The sequence below is a fragment of the Camelus bactrianus genome, chromosome 16 (genome assembly GCF_048773025.1).
Source record: "Camelus bactrianus isolate YW-2024 breed Bactrian camel chromosome 16, ASM4877302v1, whole genome shotgun sequence".
NCBI lineage: Eukaryota > Metazoa > Chordata > Mammalia > Artiodactyla > Camelidae > Camelus > Camelus bactrianus.
This window is the reverse complement of record NC_133554.1, coordinates 42,110,918-42,131,948: the sequence shown is the minus strand read 5'-3', so window position 1 is coordinate 42,131,948 and position 21,031 is coordinate 42,110,918. Positions and strand designations below refer to the sequence as shown.

Sequence of the window (21,031 nt, the reverse complement as noted above, 5' to 3'; positions counted from 1 at the left end):
CGCTTGGATGTCCCTCGGGCTCCAACCCTTCACCCTCTCCCCAGAGCTGGCTCCTCCTTCTCTGCCCGACTGCAGGGATCACAGAACCCTGAAAAGCCCTGACTCTTTGCCTTCCCTGAGCTCCCACTACTGACCCCGGACCGCCCTTGAATCCATGCCTTCTCCCATTGCCCCAGACACCCCAGATCCATGGCCCCATCACCCCTCACCACCCATCATGATCTCCCTTCCTGCACCCACTCCCCAGCAATCCTTTTGCTCAGCCAAACACCTGCAGCTGCCAAAATGGTCTCTCTCCTCCAGATGACTCTTCTCTACTTAAGAATCTTCAAAGACTTAAGACTCTCCAATGGTTCACACTGCCGGCAGGATAATACAAAATCCTCACCAGGGTCCCACGGTGGCCCCAGTCAGTTGCTCTAATCACTGTCACACATCCCCTCCATGTACTGCAGACTCCCTGAACCATGTTCATGGTCTCTGGATCCCCAGGGCTCTCCACTGCTGTTCCATCCACCCGCATCACTCCCCCCACGCCTTATCCCTGTATTATCAGGATGGTCGCTGTGACCATGGGGCCCTGGGTCGGTGACAGGGCAGGGCAAGAGGTCAGGGGAAAGAGCCTCAGCTCTTGAATCACACAATCCCAACTCCTCCGGCAAATCACTGAGCTCTCAGCCTCAGTTTCCCCATGAATAAGGAGGGGATAAGAACATAGGCCCCCGAAGGATGATGAACAGATGTGGTGGGCTGGCACAGCTGAAGGCCCGAACACTTTGGAATGGAAACAGGCCAGTTCAGCATGCCTGGGACGCGTGTCCAACGAAGTGGTCAGGCCACCGCCCCGCCCCCACAGGCCACACTGCCCACAAGATACCACTGACCTGTGGGACTCCGGCTCATGATGATGGGGGTGGCAGCTGCCCCCAGGCTGGGACTCTCGCTGCTCGGGGAAGGGCTGTAGAGAAACACCTCCTGCTTGAAGGGCGAGGTTGTGGACGGCTGGCTGCTCTGGGGAGAGAGGCCGGGTGAGCGAGGCCAGCCCCACCCTCGGCAGGCCTGAGACAGGTCCCCCCAGAGGCCCAGGGCAGCCACTGCCTCCCTCTCCCCACATAGATCTGCTCTTTCCTTCTGCAGCCTCCAACCCTGGCTCCAGCCTCTCCCCCTGCCCCCAAGGAAGTGCCCTGACCCAGCCGCATAGACAGGGCTGACCCCTCTCCTCTCCAGCCCAAAACCCCAGGGCAGGGACACCATTCAGTCTGGCCTCTGACCCCTGCTGCTGCTCCCACAGGGAGACCACACCCCACCACACTGAACCGCTGCTCCCAGAGGGTGGGGATGGCTGCCCAGGCCCCTGGTTTCCATACTTCCTCTTTTATCTGCAGAGCCTGCATGGGGCTCTGCCCACAGTAGCTATTTTAATGCATGAAGCTGTGTCTGGCTGGGCCCAGAGTGCCTCTCCCTACTCCCCGGGGTTGGATAGGGCCACACCTACCCCACTGTCACACTCCTCCATGGCCTCGCCCTCCCCCGCTGTGCTGCTGAAGCTGCTGGTGCTGGAGGAGGAGCGGGAGATGTTGGCTCGGCCATTCTCCTTCAATTTTATGAAGGGTCTGCAGGGAACAGGAAGACAGGCAGGCCCTGGTCACACACCGAGACATGCCCCTGGCCCTGCCCAGGCCTTTCCTGGGACTAAGGGTAAGGCAGGCCTAGCAGACCTGAACTTGCCCACCAACAGTGTCCCCAGGCCCCTGCCAGTTGGCTTCTGTGTTCCAGAGAGTTCCCAAGGCAAGAGATGCTGGCTCTCAGCTTGCCTGAAGCAGAGCACACAACCCAAGGCCCCAGGCAGTTAAAGCCAGCCCCTCCCCACCCCCCACTCTCTTACTTCTCCTTGTTGGGGCAGATTTCTGGAGAGCTGGGATTGGATGAGGTCTCAGACTTTATCTCCTGAGAAGAGTGTCCGCCATCCGGGGTCTTGGGGTTGCTGGATGCACTGTCACTGAGGAGAGGAGGATGCATTAAACCACAAGTGGGCTCAGTGATTAAAGGATCAAAAAGACGAACCATTAGCAGGAACAGGTAACTATGATCTCATTTGAGTGTTGCTTTAAAAAAAAAAAAAAAAGAAAGAAAAAAGAAAAGAAAGAAAGAGCAGTCTAGAAGCCCAGAGGAAGGTTTGGTGAACTCCACCTGGTAGAAGCAGGGAAGGCTTCCACCAGAGCGGACACTTGAGTAAGTATTGAAAAAGGAGGCAAAGAAAAGAATCCAAGAAACATCTCCAGTTTGGGTCAAAATGCGACAATTTCGGGGACTCCCATGCACAGACCAGCCAGATCTGCCTCGGTGGTTACAGAGCCGAGTGGGTGACAGGGGACGTGCAGGTGCCTGAAGTGGGGACCAGGGACAGAAGGAAGTCCTCCCCAAGGTCAGCATCTGGTGGCTGCAGCAGTGGCGGGAGCTGACGAACCCCACCCTGGACAGTTACCATCGTGTCCGGCTGTCCCCTTGGCCTTCAGATCCCGTATGCAGACGGGGGAAGAGCCCCGACCTCCGCTTGATGGGGCTCCGAGACTGGTTCTTCGCCGTTGCCGCCGCCACTGGAGGCTGCCGATGAAACCGCCAGAATGAGTGCTGACACCCCCAAGCCAGCTCCCCTTCCCCTCACCCACCTTTCTGGTTTACAAATAGCTCCTGCAACCCCCTAGCTGGCTTGGGGGAGATCCCAGAAGAGAGTGAGCCAGCCAGGAAGGTTGGGATCTCATAACTGGAGCTGAGACCCTGAGACTCAAGCCACCTGCAGCCTGTTGCCCTATGTCTTAAGCCGAACCTGGGACCCAGGTAACAATCTACCAAGAACCAGAATTCTTGGCAGAACACAGGGTCAGGGCCACCCTAAGGAGAGTCTTGCATACTTAGAAGGACAGGGTGACTCAGGGGGTCACAGACTGAGAAACACAAAGCCGAGGGCCCTGGGAGAGACCCGGTCCGATCTCTGACTTTACTGATGAAGAAGCTGAGTGGAGGGGCGAGATTTGGCCAAGGTCACAGAGCAAATCACCAGCAGGGGAGCCCAGGGCTCCTGACTCTCCATCCACTGCTCACAAAGAAACAGGTCCAAGCTGGCATCACAATAAGACAGATTGAGAGCAGCAGCCCAGGCAGGGGGAGCCCACCAAGAACATGGCTCTGCTTCAGCCACATGACGGGGGACAACGGAGGGTGGGAGACTGAGGAGGGGGAGACAAGAGCCTACGGCCAATCTTTAGAGCCCCCCACCCCAGCCACTGACCGGCCCCAACTTCTGCCACCCACGTGCTAGGCAACCTTGGATGAGTGACAAAACCCTCTGGGCCTGTCTCTTCATCCACAGAATGAGGATAATTGCCCTGCCCTGCTCACTTCACAGAACTTCGCGGGGAACAAGATAATAGCTATGAAAATCTTTGGGAAATTAAATGAATGATGCAAGACCATTCATAATATTAATCATTAGTATCATGGTGAGCGTGTTCTGCTATGAAGTGGGGAGGGGAGGGGAGGGGAGGAGAGAAAAGAGAAAAAGAAAGGAAAGGAAAGGAAACCCTAGCCTACACAAATCCATAGTCACTTTGCTTTTTAAAAAGACTAAGTCTGTGGGTCCCTCTTTGGCCAGCCCCTGGTGTGAGCAGCCAGACTCAAACCCACAGACCTGCCAGGCTCTTTCCCTGGGAACTGTCTACACAGTGACCAAGAGCTAAGACTTTGGATCAGGGAGACCTGCATTTAAACCCCAGCTCTTCTGCTTGGTTGGGGGACCAGTAGCAAGTCACTTAACCCCTCTGGGCCCCCTTTTCCTCAAATGAAACACGGAGAACAAACACATGAGTACCTATCTCAGACGGCTGTCACAGGTCGGATGAGATAATGTGCATGAACGCCCTAGCTCAGTGCCCACTGTGCAGCAGTGGGGGCGGGCAGCTACCACTATCATTAATAATAACAAAGCGAGGACACTCCTTTCAAAGTCACGGGTCCCAGGCCCCGGGGCAGAGAAACTCGTCCCAGGACTATTTTGTAAGATTGGCCCTGAGGAGGAGGCCCAAGTGTTGAGGAAACTCGGAGAACAGGATGACAGGAGGGCCTCTAGTCTGGGCCAAGCCCAGGTGCTGCCTGGGAGGGAGGCGCCATTTCAGAGGGCCGGGCCTGGGCTCACCCCCGAAACAGCCTCAGTTTCCCTCTGTCATCTCTGCTCTGGTTGCCCGGCTGCAGCCTCTCCAGCTGAGGCCTGGGGGACCCTCCCAGGATCCACGCGCTGCCCCAGGGCCTGCAGCACTCACCGAGAAGGTGGTCTTGGTGACCTCCATGCTGTTATGGGAGATGCCCCCGCTGAGGCTGCCGGGGATGCCCCCGCTGTGCTGCTTCCTCTGGCTGCTCACCATGGTCTCCATGGAGTGGCTGCGCACACGGATGGCCCTCTGCAGGGACAGCAGGGGACAGTGGCCTGAGGGCCGGAGTCTGGCCCCTCCAGAGGACCCCACCTGCTTGATGGGGTCTGCAGACACGGCCCTTGGCAGATGCACACACATTCACACATACTCTGTCTCTCTCCCTCTGTGGCCCACACTATAATCACTACAGTTTGCAGGGAATTTTCACATATTTTGTCTCATGCTCTGAGCATGGGTGGCTCCTTGCAGGCAGAGGTGAGGGAGGACACTGGCCAGAGGGAGTCTGAGGGGTCAGGGCCCCAGCTCCCTGCAAGGTGGACAAAGGTCATTAGCCCCCATGTCCCAGGTAAGGAAAGTGAGGCTTGGGCAGCTCCCCAAACCCGGGTGACCCTGGTCTAGTTACCACCTCTCTAAGCTACAGCTTCCTCATCTGTAAAATGGGAATGATGTGTTTCATGCAGGATCATGTGGAAATTAAACACAGTCATGTGCCTGACCCCAAGTGGACTCTTTTTTTTTTTTTTTGCAGGAAGCTAAGTGTGCATCTATATTTAAAGACTAGTCTCCCTTCAGCCATAATCCCAAAGTGTGCTTTGTGCAACTTAGAATACATTCACCTTGCTGAACTGTGTAAGGAGCTCTCACTAATCCTCGCACTGAGCCTCCCTCACACTTAAGACATTGTCAAGACAAGCCCGCAGCCTGGGACAGCTGCTGGAGGGGGAGACGCCCGCTCAGACCGGGCAGAAGCACCGGGTCTCAGGGGGCACAGAACTGCTCAACCCACTTAGGGCCACCGAAGAGCAAAGGGCACATGGGCAAAGAGTGAAATGGTGGACGGTCAAGAGCTTGTCACAGCACATGCGTGGATGAGAAGAATGGCTAAAATCAAGACTGCTGATCCCTCAGCGGGGATGGACCTGGGAGGTGATGACTGACCACTCCGTTGGGCGGGTCTGCAGGCCACACAGCCCTGGAACAGAACCCAGGGGCAGCAGTCCTAGTGAGGCGGCTCTCAGCTCGACCCGAGGGAGGACTTCCTGACAAGGGAGGTCCCAGAGGATCCCACCTACCACAAGAATGATGCTCCCTGGTTCTGGAGGCCTTAAGAGATGATCTGAGGCTCTAGGAAGGGAAGTTTCTCTCCAGTAACCCCCAAGCCCTCCCATCACTTCACTTTAATCATTCATTCGGTCACTCGATAATACGGCCAGGTGGCAATGCAGCTTAGCAGTCACAAGCATGGGGTGTCAGAGTCTGACTGCCAGGATTTATATCTGGGCTCTCTGTTCCACCACCCACTAGCTGGGTGCCCCTGGTAGGTCACGCAGCTTTTCTGAGACTTACCCGTGAAATGAGATGGAGGAGATCTAACCACAGGGCTAGGGTGAGCTTACGCAGAAAGTTCTTAGCAGAGGGCCCAGCACATGATAAGCACCTATAAATGTGGCTACTCTGATTGTTAATCATAAGCATTTGTTGTGTGCAGATACTTTGCGGGGGATTTCTGCAGCCTGGTGCTCCTCTCTGGCCACCAGGGGTCAGGTCAGACCAGTGCATCAACCATCACAGTCCCTCAGAGCCGGAGAAATTCACCTGACAACCCCCTGCTTGCTGTGGTCCTAGTTCCAATGACACTGGCCTCATCCTCCCTGGTCCTCCATCACCCCTTCTGCATGATGAGGTCAGAGAAGGGCAGGGCTAGTTCAGGGCTTCCTAAAACTCAGCTCACACGTGCTTTAGGTACATAGCATATGGGTACATCAAGTAACATCACTCTTTTTCATTTCATTGTGGACCAACTCAAACTTCCTCAAGAGCTGGTAATGGCTGAGAATGGCATTTGAGAACAACAGTCTAGAAATGGGTATTTTTCAAAGGCGAGTAATGTATACACTCCTTTATAAAGGAAACTCTCCTTGCAAGATTCCAAGAATATGTCCACAGACCCCCAACACCAGTGGGCCCCATGGGCAGCACTTGCAATATACCTACTTATTCCATAGAAATGTCTTTAAATTGTGAGTTTCATGGCAAAAATTTAGTCTCTATAATTAGAAATATGTATATATATATATATATAATATGTATTTTTTTTTAGATTAGCACCTCCGTTTGAGAAGTGGGTCTAGATGTCCATTAACCAACTGTTCTGTTTCTCACAAGAGAAAAGCTTAAATGAAAGCCAGTGGGATTGAAGCAAGTTGTGAAGGAGAGTTAGTCTCAGTGGTGTGAGGTGCCAGGCAGCACAGCCCAGGGAAGTGACTGGTTGGCTCCTTAGGAGAGGGACAAGGGGTCACCGCCCTGGAGGCTGGGGGAAGAACAGTCTCAGGGGGCAAGGGGATAGACGGTGGAGATGGCTTTTAGCCCTGGGAATTCTCAACTGTGTTTCCCTGCTCCTGCGAGATGAGAACTTTGACAGGAATGAGATGAAACACGCAACTTTTCATCCTGGAGTCATTTCATGCCCCCTCCTTTCAAAAGAAATTGCCTGGAGGTCTAGGGGAGGAACTCCAAGGGAATGCCAATAATTCTGACACCACAGCACCCCCCCTAGTGACCCATGAAGAAATACCAAAGCTAGAGATGGGTTTCCTGAGCTGGGTCAGACCGTGGCCTGGCTACAGGCACGGCCCACACATCAGAGTCCCCCAGGCCACTGGGCTCCATGCTGCTGTACCCGGCCTCTCCAGCTTGGGAGACAAGAGGGAATGAAGGAAGGGACAGGGCCAGAGAGCTTGTGTCCCCAGCGGGGCATTGCAAAAAAGCTGATCACAACTGGCAGAGCTCTGAAGTCTACAGCTGCTGGGCCATTTTATCCGTCGGGCACCATGGGCATGATGTCCACTGCCTGCCAGCTTTTCTAGGTTATAAAAATACTTGAAACCTGAAAAAAAAATTAACTCCAAAATACAGAAAGAAATCTGCAAAGCTAAAAGCAACAGACACTTCATTACCTGTCTACAAAATAGAACAGGATGTTAGCTAGTCAGCTGCAGCTCAAGTCCGACACAAATTACACTGACTGCAGGATGTGGGAGGAGTTTGATGGGCTCACTCTGATATGAGGCAAAGCGTATGAATTTACCAGGTCGCACATTCACCCCTCTCTCGGCTGGGCTAGCCAATCTGGCTCCCTCTTTCCGCCCTTTACTTCTCATCTCTTCTTGACCTCCCAATTTCTATTTCACCCTGGCTGCCACCTTCCATAAGGACTGAAAAAGAGGCCCCAGGAATCTGTCACCAGCCTAGGCGAGCAGCTCAGCTCCTACCCCTACCCCTGTGAGGCATCTCGGCAGCCAGCCCGCACTAGGGCCAGCAGAGCCCTGCCCTGCTCTGCAGTCCAGCCTAGCAGCAAGGGACGGACCCCAGGCTTGTCGGGGCTGGGCTATCGTGGGTGGAATCTTAGTTGAGTCAGGAACCAGGAGGTGGCATCACATAGCTGTTAAGACCACAGGCTTTGGAATCCGGCTGACCCGAATTCAACTCCCATGTCTGCTGGGTGACTTGGGACAAATTACTTTTGTCTCTTTCAGTCTTAGTTTCCTCACATGTAAAATCGCACCCATTGGTATTAAAACTGGGTATGAATTATTATACAAAAAGTATTGTGCCCATAACAACAGTCTTCCTTACGGGGCACAGAGGGCAGCTGTGAGGCTTTAGATGGGATGGTACATGTTAAGCTTTTACTTTCCGTGAAAACAATAATGACTACTTCTATGGAGCATTTCTGGTGTCCCAGCCATGTGCACGTTTCCCAGCATTATTTCAATGAGTTCTCCCATCAACTGCAGACTGAGGTTTTGTTGATCATCCCTGTGCTGCTAATAAGAAAACTGTAGCTCAGAAACTTTAAAGACCATGCCCAGGATTCTAATACATGCAGGTCTAACCCTAACCCCACACACACCGCCCCCAAAACGGTAGCTTTACAAATCATTCTGCAGTGGGCAATCCAGCAGAACATTGACCTAAAACCCAGAAAACCTGGCTTTGAAGCAAGGCTCTACCTCTCCTGTAGGTGTAACCGTTTTAAACAGCCTTCTAGCCTCTCTCAGCCAGTCCCCTTACGTGTAAGTGGAAATAACAAGGCCCAGGTTCTGCCAACGGGGTAGGATTACAGCCAGGCTCAAATCAGATGCTGGATGCAAGTGTTGGGTGGACCACCAATCCCTTGGCAAGCACATCATGATGACCCTTCTTTACCCCGTCAGCTGAGTGTCTGTCCAAGCTCCCCTTGAATTCTTCCAGGGACAGGATGCTCACTTCTTATTCTAGTAGCTCATTCTGGTTAGAAAGATCCCCCCTTTGCAAAGTCCACAAGGACTTGCCTGTAACTCCATCCCGCCAGCCCTGGCCAGGACCTCCTCTGCCCTGCCATCAAGAAGAACCCTCGCGGTCTCCCACACTGGAGGCTAAAGACCCCCACGGCTGTGTCCTTGCTCCTGCCATCCTGCCCTGGGCTCCCCCACCACAGGAAGAGGCAGATGAAAGCAGGCATGTTCTCGGTTTGCATGGGCTCCTCTCCTGCTACTAACTCCTTCCCTGTCCCTGCTTACCCGACTCCCAGGCTGGAGATGATCCAGATCAAAGGATGTGGAAGACACCAGAGACGCCAATGGCTGCTCTGACCACTCACACTTCCTGACGCCCCTGCCCTCTGCAAACACCTGCAATGCCCTGGCTGGTCCTGTCACCTTGGCTGGCACTTGGGCTCTGGGGTCAGGATCATGTGGACTTCGTCCTGTTAGTTTCTCTTGTTCACTCACTTTCCTTCCCCTGGCACTCTCCAGCCACCCTTGTGCTTGTACCTTGAAAGACTCCAGGAATCCCCCGTGGCCCCCATTCTCAAACTTGTCCTCTTCTGGGCCCAGTCCCAGCATGGCCTGCGTGTGGGCATGGAGTTCATCATGAAGGTTGTCCAGGAGGGCTGCCCGCGTCCGGTCCTGGAAGGGAGGAGGATGGGGGTAGTTAAGCTGTCATTGAGAGCATAGATGTGCTCCCCCGGGAGGCTCCAGACACCTGGCCCAAGGGCTGCAATTCTGGCCAACTGCATCCTGGTGACAGTGTGGACCAGGCTGGGCTCCACACTCACAAATGCTGCAGCTAACACTACAGCTCTGTGTCCGGCCCCCTGCTCTCTTCTCTCAGGGCCATCCCACCCTTCCATGGCTCTGCCCTGATGACTCCCAGCCCAGATCTCTGCTGCAGGCACCACCTGCATGTACCCAACTGCCCAAAGCTCCTCTCCATCCAGGTGTGCATCCAAGGTCATGTCTACAGCCTCCAGGGGGCGCCATTCACACAGACCAGGACCAGCCCTTTCAGCAACCTAGCCTTTGCCGGCGCCTCCAACAGCAGGTCCAGACAGAATTCAACTCCAGTGGTCCCATGTCAGCAAAGAGCCCAAGCCAAGGGCTCCCCACAATCCCACTTCCCCCCACTCTTATATACAAGAGTCCATCAAGTCTTCTCGACTCTGATCATTTCCTGTGCCCAGTGGAAGCAAGCTGCCACTGTGTCTCTTGGACTTCTATAATAGCTTCTAGCTGGCCCCCTTCCTGCCCTCTTGCCTTCAGTCTACCCGCCACCTCTACCACCTCCTCCTGTACTTCATTAGGGCCTTATCACCTCTAGCTCAAAGCCTTTCCTGATCTGACCCAACCAGCATCTGCAGCTGGTCCTCCCACCATTCCATCCCCCTCATGAATCCAACCCTCTGGAGCTCCCTCACGAAGTCATGCTCTGAATCTGCCTGGCCTTCGTTCATGCTGTTTCCATGCCTGGAATAACCCTCCCCAATCTTTCCTCCTGGCAAAAATCTCACTAGATATCCAGATTTGGCAGCTCAAAGGCCACCTCCTCTAAAAAGCCTTCCCTGAACACACCTTCCATTTCTCACAGGCAGAAGCAGCCACTACCCTGAGCCACAGCCCCTGCTGGCCTCCGTCATAGTCCAGGGCACTCTATCATACCTGTCTCCACCAGCCTGTGAGCTCTGTAGGGGCAGAAACTGTCTCACTTATCCCAGTATCCCAGGGAACAGAACAGAGCACAGTACACAGTAGGTGCTCAATAAATGATCGGCAAATGGTTGACTAGACCTAAAGTTTGGATGGAGTTCCCACAAGAAAGAGCTCCACATCAACACAATGCTGAAGGCTTAAAGGGGCAAAGATGGTGCTTCCCCACCTTAAACAGCTCCCAAGAATAGACCCCTGAGAAAGACTGGCCCAGCGGGCAGGATGAAGACCAGAAACCTCGTGCTCACCTCCAGCTTCGCAAACTTGTCTGACTTGCAGCAAGCGTTCTCCGCGTTGGTGAGCTTGGTGAGCAGAAACTCCCTGAACTCTGGGCCCTGGAACAGACAAGACACTCCACCCTCAGCTGCTGCCAAAGGGCTTTAACCACAGTAAGAGGTGGGCAGTTCAGGGGATCTGGGGGGATGGTCTACTTCTGACACTGCATCGTTTCTAGCCCAGCCCAAGCTCACTTGCTAAGATGCCAACATGGAAACCAGCTCCCCTGGTGCTGGCAAATCCACCTTCCACCACTCATAGCACTTCCATGAGTGGAGGCCTCTTGTGCCCAAGGCTCCTGGGACTGGCGTACAGCATAAAACCCTCCTTTGAGCAGAAAGACAACCCCAGTGTCAAGCACCCTGACAAGAGGCCTTGTGCTGGGCCAGGCTGGCCACACAAGGAGAGGTGGAGACAGACACCAAGTAAAGGAGGGTCTCAAGATCCCCCCTGCAACCACTGCCACTCAGGTGTGGCAACCTGGAATCTCAGACATGAGAGAAGCAGAAGGAGAGTTTCTTACCTTCTGGAAAACAGGGGGGCTGGGCAGAGGTGGGCCGAAGGCAGGCACATCTTCCCTGGCGGTGACCGCGACCTGAAACACAGAGGCTCGGTGTGGGCCAGCAGGAGGGAGACACAAGCTGAGGATGACGAGCATTTCGAGCCCTGGCCCTGGGGGAGCCCCCTTCCCCCTCCTCCCCTTCCCAGAATACAAAGAAAGCGCCCCCTGGGCCAGCGCCAGTGAACCCAAGTCACTGTTCCTAGAAGTGGGGCTGGACTGCGCAGAGCCATCCACAAGCCCTCGTTTGCATTCCTGGAGGCGGGAAGCAAGTTTGGCAAGATGACTGGGTGGGGCTGAGGAGCAGCCTGGAACCCTAATTCTGATGCAGTACAAGAGCCCAGGAAATGCTATCTCATCACCTCATTCGACGAGATGCTAATCCTACAGAGAAGGCGCAGGGACAATGATCAGCCCTGTACTCCTAATGACCATACAGACGCCCAGAGCCATGGAGGCATCCCTCAAAAGAAACACAGGAGATTAGCCCCAGAGATTCGCAGACGATCCAGAGCTCTCTAACCCTGCTCGGGGGTTCTCTCCCACAACACTGACTCCCAAGACTGGCCATATATCAGAATCACTTCAAGTGTTTAAAAATAAATAGCGATTTCATGGGCTCCACCCTAAACCTACTGAATCAGCAGCTCTGGGGTGGAGTCAGGACTCTGCAACTGTTTGAAGCTCCTGAGAGCATCTGTGCAGTCAGTAGACTGGTGTTTGGGAGCCCCGGCCCCACACGCGGGGTCGGTCTGGGTGAGGCTTGAACCCACAGAGCACCAGGGCCCTGGGTGGGAACTGGGGGCGAGGGGACATGCAGGTGCTCTGCATGGGCATGCAGGCTCGGGGTGGGGTGTGCACCTCTGGCCAGCCTGGTGAGGCAGGAACTAATGGAGAGAGGGCACCAAGGTGTTCTTCATGAGGTCTCCCAGGCTCAGGACAGGTCCCGCACCTCCAACTCCCCTCTCTGCCTAGAGATGCCCTGGTTTCACCTGTTCTCAGCCCATGAGGCTGCAGGCCTCTCTGGAGACTCTGCCCTCTCCCTTCCCCGGGTGGCTGCTGGCGTAAGCCCAGCCCTGGCACACCGCCAGCCTCCCGGGCCCATGAAGTAGGGCAGATGCAGATAGTCTGCCAGACCGGGTGTGCGGGCAGCTCGGAGCCGGGCCGGAAGGGCCCTGCCAGGATCTGGAAGGGAGGGGAGCGGGAGAGGGCTGGTCAGTACAGCTTTCTCTCCCCCAGCCCAAGGCTGTCCACACAGCCCACACTATGGTGCCCAGAGACGGGAAAAGGCGTGTATTTGGCTGATGTGATTTCTGGCTGCTTCCAGCTGCCAAACTGTGCCCCTCCACCAGTCACTATGCACCCTGGGCACAAGTCAAGAGTTCCACCCACAGAGCCAAAGTCAGGAGGAGGGGACAGCCATGGAAAGGCTGCTGACTGGGACGAGGCCAAGTTCAGCTCCCTCCTCTTCCCACCCCAACGCCCCCTCCTCAGGCTTGCACTAGAGTGTTCTGTGCTGGCTGGGTGAGTGGCTTCGATATGCTCTGAAATCGGCCTGAGTCTCCCAGCCAGACGAGCCCACAAGCCCACCGCCCTGCAGCAGCCAGGTCAGAAAGGCCGCGGATGGGATCCTCCCTTTGCTGGCCGTTCTCTAACCCCACACGCTCCCTCCCGTCCGAATGCCTGGGCCTTTGTGGTTCCCTCCTCTTGCGGACGGTTGGGTCGCTGGCTGAAAGCAGAAGCTGCCTGAACACAACCTCACCTTCCTATTTTCTAAATCCAGCCAGGGCCTCCCTGCAGGGGCTGGGAAGGAGAGAAGCAGCAGGTGACTCAGGGGAAGAGGCTCTTCAAGACCGGAAAGCGGGAGGAGGCACAGGTGTGGGAGCAAGAAGGATGCAGCAGAAGTGGGGGTGCCTCCAAGGACTCCACACTTGATAAGATCCCCACACCTGCCCAAGGGTGGCCTGGAAGTCCTGGAGGACCACGAGGTTGCTCAAGCAACAGATCAGTAGTGAGGGGAAGGGGGCACACAGCCAGGAGCCGGTCCCCTGGTCACTTTTGCAGGACTTCAGGAGTTGGGGCAGGGTGAGCTCAAACAGGGAGGGGATGGCATCCTGGTGAAGGCTCAGCTGGAATTTCCTTCGAGTCTGGCAGGATGGGGATGAAATGTGTGTCTGAAACATGATTTGATGTGATGTCTCATGCACACCCCAGATGGTGGGTCCAAGTTCCCACCTGCTGTGACGGCTCCATGAGGAAGGCCACAGTCAGACCCGGACAGGACTCTGGCTCCACTGTTTCCAGGCTCTGTGGCCTCAGGTCTTAAGAAACTTAAGCTCTCAGCCTCAATCCCCCCCACCTCCCGCCACCATAAAATGGGGCTAACAGGAGGCCTATCTGACCAGAGAGTTATGAGAATTTAAGAAGACTGCTTTTAAGGGCCTGGCACAGTGCCTAGCACAAAGTGAACACCCAGTGAGGAGTAATCATTGTCACTTGGTGCTTTTTTATTTTCCCTGCTGACCTGCGCCTAATAAAGGATGAAATACTACAGAGTTCCCCCAAACCACTTCCTAATCCACCATACACACACACACACACACACACACACTCCTCTTACTCAGCTCCACCTCCTTCCTCTCCACAGCATGTCAGGGCTGGAAGGAGCTCAGTAGTTGTCTACTCCAACTTCCTCATTTCATACAGATGGAAACAGAAGCTCAGAGAGGGAAGGAACTGGCCCAAGGTCACACAGCAGTCAGAGGCAGGGCCAGGACCAGAACCCCAGGCTCCCAAGCCTCTCTGAGGCTCTTTCCTGTACATTCCCACCCCTGTCCTGCCCCCTTCTCTTTCCTGTTGTTTGTCCTCCCCGGTGGGGGCCTCCTGGGACACTGCTCAGTCCCTGGGGAACTTTCACCCTCCTTTGCCATAAGCCCTAAGCCTGCAGGGGTCAGCTGAGGTCCACGTTACCTGTACCCCCTGAGGGATCTAACCAGGTCCTCCTCAGTCTGCCCATCACTGGATGATGGACAGAGCTTTGTGGGGCACCTAAGAAAGCTGATCTCCCTCCCTGTCCTCTGCTCTGACCCACAGGTCCTGCCTTCCAGCTTGGATGTCTGCCTGGCTGGTAGAGTCCAAGGTCCCACATCCCACGGGCAGCCCCGCTCTCCCCGTGAGCTCTGCTTCTCACCTCTCTGAGGGCAGTGCTTCTCCCCGGACCAGAGGCTGTGGCTGGGGAGACTTGGTAAAGACTTCTAGCATCTGTGCTGGGGGTGGGGTGGTGCTTCTCTGATTTTTCTCTATTTTCCTAACTCTACTAAAGTTCTTGGGAAAGGGAAGAAGCCAGTTAGCTGGACTCCATTTCCTATCAGGAACTTAAACACTAAACGTCCACAGGAGGCCTCATTCTGCCAGCAGAGGCCCAGCAGACGAGCTGCACGCACGTCTGAGACTGCCTGGCAGGGCCTGGGAGCCCTCCTATCACACAGCTCTATTCTGAGCATCCTTCTCTGTTGCGCTCTCCCTCCAAGAGCTGTTAAATGAACCAGGTGGCTGGCTGAGTGGCCCAATGGCTAACCTGTGCTCACAGCCTCTTCTGCCCCTTCCCTGAAGCTGGTTCTGTACGTCACTTCCACGTGCCTGCACAGTAGGCACTGAATGAGTACGCTTGCTTCCACCAATGAAGTAATTAGGCAGCTTTTTGACGAGCATGCCCATGTGGGTCAAAGCCTTGAAGGAAATACCCAAACTATGGGTTCTCCAACTTTTCAGCTAAAACTGCTCAGTGACAGAAGAGCGTGAACACGGGCCTGTAAAGGAATCAGTTCTCCTCCATAGGACAGAGTGTGGGATTTCTTCTGTGTTTGGAAGCCTCCTATTTGGTTTTCAAGTGGATGTGACTTTTGCACTTAACATACCTGGATTTGTACTGATAAAACAATCATGTAATGATTATAGAACATCGTTTTTCTTTCCCAGAGTAGTCAAACCGAATTAATACTTTGTAAAGACAGCCATGAAGTGTTATGGCCTCCTGAACCCCAGAACCAGCACTGGCCTAAGTTAATACACAGGAAGCCTTGCAGGCCTCAGGGTTTCCCAAGAGCTCCTTTTCGCTCTCCCTGACAATGCTGGCTGCTAACACTGGGGGGAGCAAAGAGTTCTGAGAATTTGGGCTACGGCCTCCCTCCCCGGGAGACACAAAGCAGCACATGAACTCCACAGTCTGTACCTATCTACCAAGGGTTCAAAGACTATCTAACATCCACTTTAAAACCCCTGCCTCAGTCTATCTCCCTTGGGTCCCCTGCCCCCTACCACCACTGTGCAACAGAGAAACTGTGGCCCAAGAGTTTGGAATTGTTTCTGACGGAGAAGAGAAGGCGAGGGTTAATGACACAGTCATCAGGAGGGGCAGGGTGAGGCCCCGAAGCGCATCTGCATCAGTGAGGCGTCTGAGAAAGTCCATTCGTGGGTCAGGAGCTGAGACCCAGGTGCTCACAAGCCCACCCCACCCCAGCCTCCAGGAGTCTTCAAATGAAGATGGCTCATTTGCCCAGAACAGCTAAACCAGAGGGCCCCCCCAGGGGCCAGGGTCTACCAGGACCCTTGCTCTCCACTTCTCATCATGAACATTTCTCCTTTTCCTGTCTTCCTTTGTCTGTTACCGCCTTTCTTCCTCTCCCCTATCCTGAGAGTCCTCTCCACTTTCTCTTTTTTTCTCTCCTGTGGCTCTGCCTTACCCTAACAAACAGCATTACCCACTTCCAAATAGGGACAAGGGAGGCTTCTCAACCCTTGAGTTAGAGGCTGTCCCATCTGGAGGCAGCAAAACGGACCAAGGAACCTCAGAAGGTGCTCTCCAGGAGCCTAGCTTCCAAATCCCAGAAACCCAAGAACTCGTGGGAAATCTATCACGTGTTAGAGACCGGTCTGAGGAGCCACTGAGAAGTGGTGTTCCTTGACGTCACTGATTCCGTAAAGTGTGGTGAGATACCTGGGCCCCCCGCTTCCTCCAACTAGATCTTCTCCTTACCTTGTAGGATGGGCTCTCCGTGCCCAGGTTCTCAGCTTGCACGACAATGTAGGCATGTAAGAAGTTGGACGCAATCATATCTGGGACAAACGGTGTGTTTTCTTCTTGGAAGATGATGGCCACAATGTCATTCCCAATGTGTCTCTTTCTCTGGAGCTAAACAAAAAGTGTTCCATTGTTATAAGCCAGTTAGAAACATCCTGAAAACAGAATAGGTCCATACAGGAAATTCTTCATTTTTCTATCTTTATACGTAAGCCCTGGAACACTGAGACCTCTCTCTCCAGGGTGCTTTTTCTTTCAATCTTTAGAAGCCACTAAAAAGGAAAAAAATGAGGAAGATGCCTAAGTTGCTAGGAAGAGGCTAGCAAGCCTTACTGAGCTCTGCAGCATGTAGAGAGCCCTGACTCAGGACTTGGGATATTGTTAAAAGGTAATGCCAGGTTTTACCCTGGGAGAGCCTGAATTGGATCAGGGAGAGACATAAACACAGGTGGAGCCACTGGAGAACACTAACAAAGCCACCAGGCAGCAAATGCTTAATCTGCCACTGCCTACGTAGTGCCTGACAATATGGGAGTAAAGAGGGCAAAATCAGAGGCCTGGCAGTAACCTGAGAAGGCTTCCTGGAAGAGGAGATTGGGTGAGGGGGGAGCACTTGATGGACATGTGGATGAGCAGGGTGGAGAGGGCAGATTATCCTATACCAGAAGGGAGAAGAACCATACTTAGAGAAATATGGACACCCTGGCTTGGTGGAGGTCATGGGGGGAGACAGAAATCCAACCCCAAATCAGCTTCCCACGCTCGGCCAGGTGCTGTCACAGGCGATTCCAATCACCAAGCACCTACTGTGTGTCAGGAACCATGCTGGGCTGTTCACACGCATGATTTCAAATGTTAAGGCCCTCCTGGACACCAAATCCTGGCTTGGTGCTTACCTACACATTTGTTCCTTTATTAAGCACCTACTGCATGCAAGCCTGATGTTTCACATGGGGTTTCCCACTTACTGAGAACCTACTATATACTGAGCCCCATGCCAGGCACTTTTATAAACTGTCTCACTTATTCCACACACATCATCTCATTTCTTAGCAAAAGAAAATGAATATTTATTCAGTCCTTGCTGAGAGCCAAGCTCTGCACACGTCCCACTTAAGAGGTGACACTGAGAGTGAGCCAGGCAGAGAACAGCCCTCAGCCTCAGGCTGGGGCAGGGGGTGAGGGGGCCGTGAGGGAGCAGAGACTGAAGGTGAAACGCTGAGAGAAAACCTACTTTGGAAACAAAAGGAATCCTGCTTCTATTTGTTTCTGGAACATTCAGTAGTTATTTTAGAGCCAAATTACAGTCTCATTTGCCAATTTCCTTTTTTCCTAAGAAGCCAGGCACTATGTTTACAATATGACATCTGTGCTCCCTCCCAGTTCTCTGCTCAGAAATAAATGGGTCCGTTAGGAAGCTGGCCACAAGCCAGGCATTGTACTGAGCCCTACATTTGGACCCTTATGTGATCCCCACAACAACCCTCTGATGTCCTTGGTGTTATCCACATTTTATAGATGAGGCAAGTGAGGCCACAGGGTTAACTGGTTTGCCCAGAGTCAAACCCCTAAGTGGCAGAGCTGCCTTCAAGCCACCATCTGCAGATCCTGTCATGTAACTCTTCACCACCACCCTTCATGATCCGGGCACCTGGCTCTGGTCTCAGCTCTGCCCCTGATCACCTGGAAAATAGTTTTTTAACCACATGGAGCTGCAATTTCCCCATTGGTCACAGGGAGATAACCAGGGGCCCTGTCCTGCCTCCCGCACAGGCTGCTGACCTGCGGCCTTGGTGAGATAACGCAATAGCACAGGCTTTGATAGGAGGAACAAGGCTGAACAGACGGGCCTCTTGATTATGAAAACAGGGAAGGGGGCCTCAGTCCCTCAGGGAGACCAGGCCAGGTGCAGGTTCTCACCTCGCACACCCTGGGCTCCCAAAGCCCTCCCAAACCTGGTTACCTGCTGGGTATCTCCCTCGGTAAACGGCAGCTTTGTGGAGACGTGAAACATGATCTCCCTGTCCCGGAATATCGTGTACACTGATTCCACCCCTGTTTGTCCATGGGTCACGTCCAGGCCTCCTCGGAAACTGTTGGTGAAACAGGCAAGTGCCAGGGGAGGGAGGGGAGAGAGAAGGAAAGTGGGCAAATTGGTAAACCTTCCCTAAGGACATGGGGGCAAGAGAATAAATGAGGCGACATGAGTTAAAGGCAGAGAGGTTATGATGTAGGAAAGCAGGGAGATCTGCTCTTCTGAGCACATGAGCCCTGGCGTTCTAACCATAAATCATTATTTCAAAGACAAAGGCAGCACCTCCATTTCAAGCCTTGGCCATGTCCCCTCCACACCATACAGTCACTTGAGAAGAGAGGTTGTCCATCCACAATACCAGACAAATGCTATCCCAGCTGCCAGGGGTGCCCAAGCTTGTACATAAGCCTTTGCTCCCTGCAAGGCCATGTCCAAGTCTTCAGCCCAGAGCCAGGACAGCCAGCCATCCTGCTGGATGGTACTGAGCCCCACAGGAGTATCCGGAGTCCGCCAGAAGAGGGGACAGATGATTGACTTCTATCTAGCCAGTTCCTGATGTGGAGACCCAACCACGCAGCACCCAGCTGCGAGGTATCCAAGGAGGTCCCTTCTCTGGCTGTCTCCTCACAGGCAGGAAAGAAAAGTACTAAAGAATTGGGTGGGCTTCTGGGAGCTGCCTCTTCTTCCTTTATAGAAACATGGCTGCTAGCCATGGGTCACGTTCTTCAGCAAGAGGAGTGGGGTGCAGGTTCCTTTCCTTTAAGAAAATGAAATAGAATAGATCCTGGACATCAGGTGCCTCCAACCCCAAGCACTGTAATACAAGCCAGAAAATGCACTCAGCCCCACATGGTGGAAAGCACATGAGGCCAAAAGGCAGGTTCTAGACCAGTTTCTGCCACTAAGATAGCCCATGACCTTGGGCACATCACTTAATCTCTCCAGGCCGCAGTTTCCTTTTTCTATAAAATGGAAAGTTTGGATTACATGATCTCTGGGGTCCTTCCTGGTTTTAATATACTTTATCTCATCGATTACAAGATGTAACAGAGGGAGGGGGCTATAGCTCAGTGGTAGGATGCAAGCTTAGGCTGCACGAAGTCTGGGGTTCAACCCCCAGTACCTCCATTAAAAATTTTTTTTAATGTAACATTTTTTTCACATTTTAACAACTCTGAAATCGGGATACATCTTATAAGGACGTCGATGGAAGGTGGTATAATGAGACAGTAACAGTGACGACCAGCTCACTCTGTGCCTGGCACAAGCTTATGATGTGCTTTGTGTGCATTATCTATTTTGAGTCTCCAGCAAGCTCGTGGGATCAGTACCATCCTTACCTCCCTTTCTACAGAGAAGGAAACTGAGGCTGGCAGAGATTAAGCCACTCGTTTAAAGTCATACAGTTAATGCAGGGTAGGGATGGGATTTCGACCCAGGTGCGATTGACTCCAGAATGCAGTGATGACTTTGAAGGAGGCAGAAGAGGCGCAAAGGAAAAAGAGAAGGAAGAAGAGGAGAGAAGGGAGAAGAGGAAGTGATTCTCGAACACCGACTCCATCCCAGACACGGAGCTCGGCTGCCTTCACCCAGGTTAGGACATCCTGTTACTACGGCTGCTGGAGTGGGGAGTTCTGAGGGTTCAGGTTTATGCCAGCCACAAAGCAGAGGACAGGTTGGCCAGGACTGAAGGCCCTTCCCAAGGGTTGCCTTTGTCAAGGAAAATCAAGAGCCAGAGCTTTCCAAGCAGTAACGCCAGTGTTCCTTCTGTCCACTCAGAGAACCATCGATTGCTGCCTAGACTCCTGCTGGGGTGGTTATGGTATTTGCATCAACTCTTAATTATCCATTCTTTTTGTGTATTATCTAAAATGAGTCATTTCCGCCACAAACTACACAGGGCTCTCTTTCCAGGATGCCTGGCAGGTAAGTCACAGGGAAGGCGGATTCATTTCACTCTCAGTCTGAGCCAATGATAACGAGGAAGGCAAATCTGAGGTGCAGCAATTATATCACGCATCCTAAGGGCAAAACTCAATGCCTTTCAGATCATCGGCCATTCGGAATTATTCCTACCCCTGATTCCTTAAGCATGCCTCAATGAATGTTGGCCATTTGGTGGAAAGTAACCCCGCATTCCTTGTGTGTGTATTTTAACTCTCACACACACCCCCGTGAAACTCAGCTATTGGCCCTTATCCTTTCTCTAGGGCCTTGTCAGTGGGGCTGGAGCTGTCACTTGGCTGAAACCCACCCTTTGAAGTCCTGCAGTGTGATCGTGTCCCCCAGCAGGTCCAAGAACTCCTTGAAAGCTGGGCTCTCCTCATTGTTCCCAAACAGCTCCTCCTCCACGGTCTGAAAGAGACACAGGATCCGGACAGGAGTTAAAAAACAAAGCCTTCTCAGTGCCAAGGAAAGGAACGTGGTCGTCCAGATACCTGCTCCCTTTTTCTTTCCCCCTTCCCCCAACACATTTGCCATCCAGTGGCTCTGTCTTCCGTGGGAGGAAGGACTAAGAGGTTCACAGTCAACAGAGCTGGATTTTCAGGGCTGGTTAATGAGGACTTTCTATCCAAACAAAAGCTGCTGGTCAATTAAAAAAAAAAAGCAAAGCTGAAGCAAGGAGTT

General features: G+C 53.3%; 1 protein-coding gene across 11 annotated transcripts in view; it reads right to left on the bottom strand.

The window, feature by feature from the left end:
* The window catches only part of RAP1GAP2 (RAP1 GTPase activating protein 2), a 150,731-nt gene that overhangs the window by 7,798 nt on the left and 121,902 nt on the right, over nucleotides 1–21,031 (bottom strand). For 10 of the 11 annotated variants that reach the window (XM_045518965.2, XM_045518966.2, XM_045518973.2 and 7 more), the window contains 11 exons: nucleotides 20,658–20,758; nucleotides 18,332–18,461; nucleotides 16,324–16,479; nucleotides 11,253–11,324; nucleotides 10,702–10,788; nucleotides 9,242–9,376; nucleotides 4,317–4,454; nucleotides 2,486–2,604; nucleotides 1,886–1,999; nucleotides 1,496–1,613; nucleotides 885–1,011 (listed from right to left, as the gene is read on the bottom strand). In XM_045518965.2, the coding sequence (XP_045374921.1) occupies nucleotides 885–1,011; nucleotides 1,496–1,613; nucleotides 1,886–1,999; nucleotides 2,486–2,604; nucleotides 4,317–4,454; nucleotides 9,242–9,376; nucleotides 10,702–10,788; nucleotides 11,253–11,324; nucleotides 16,324–16,479; nucleotides 18,332–18,461; nucleotides 20,658–20,758 (1,297 nt within the window). The remainder of the gene's footprint in view (nucleotides 1–884; nucleotides 1,012–1,495; nucleotides 1,614–1,885; nucleotides 2,000–2,485; nucleotides 2,605–4,316; nucleotides 4,455–9,241; nucleotides 9,377–10,701; nucleotides 10,789–11,252; nucleotides 11,325–16,323; nucleotides 16,480–18,331; nucleotides 18,462–20,657; nucleotides 20,759–21,031) is intronic. The other variant, XR_012499573.1, reaches the window with a different exon arrangement.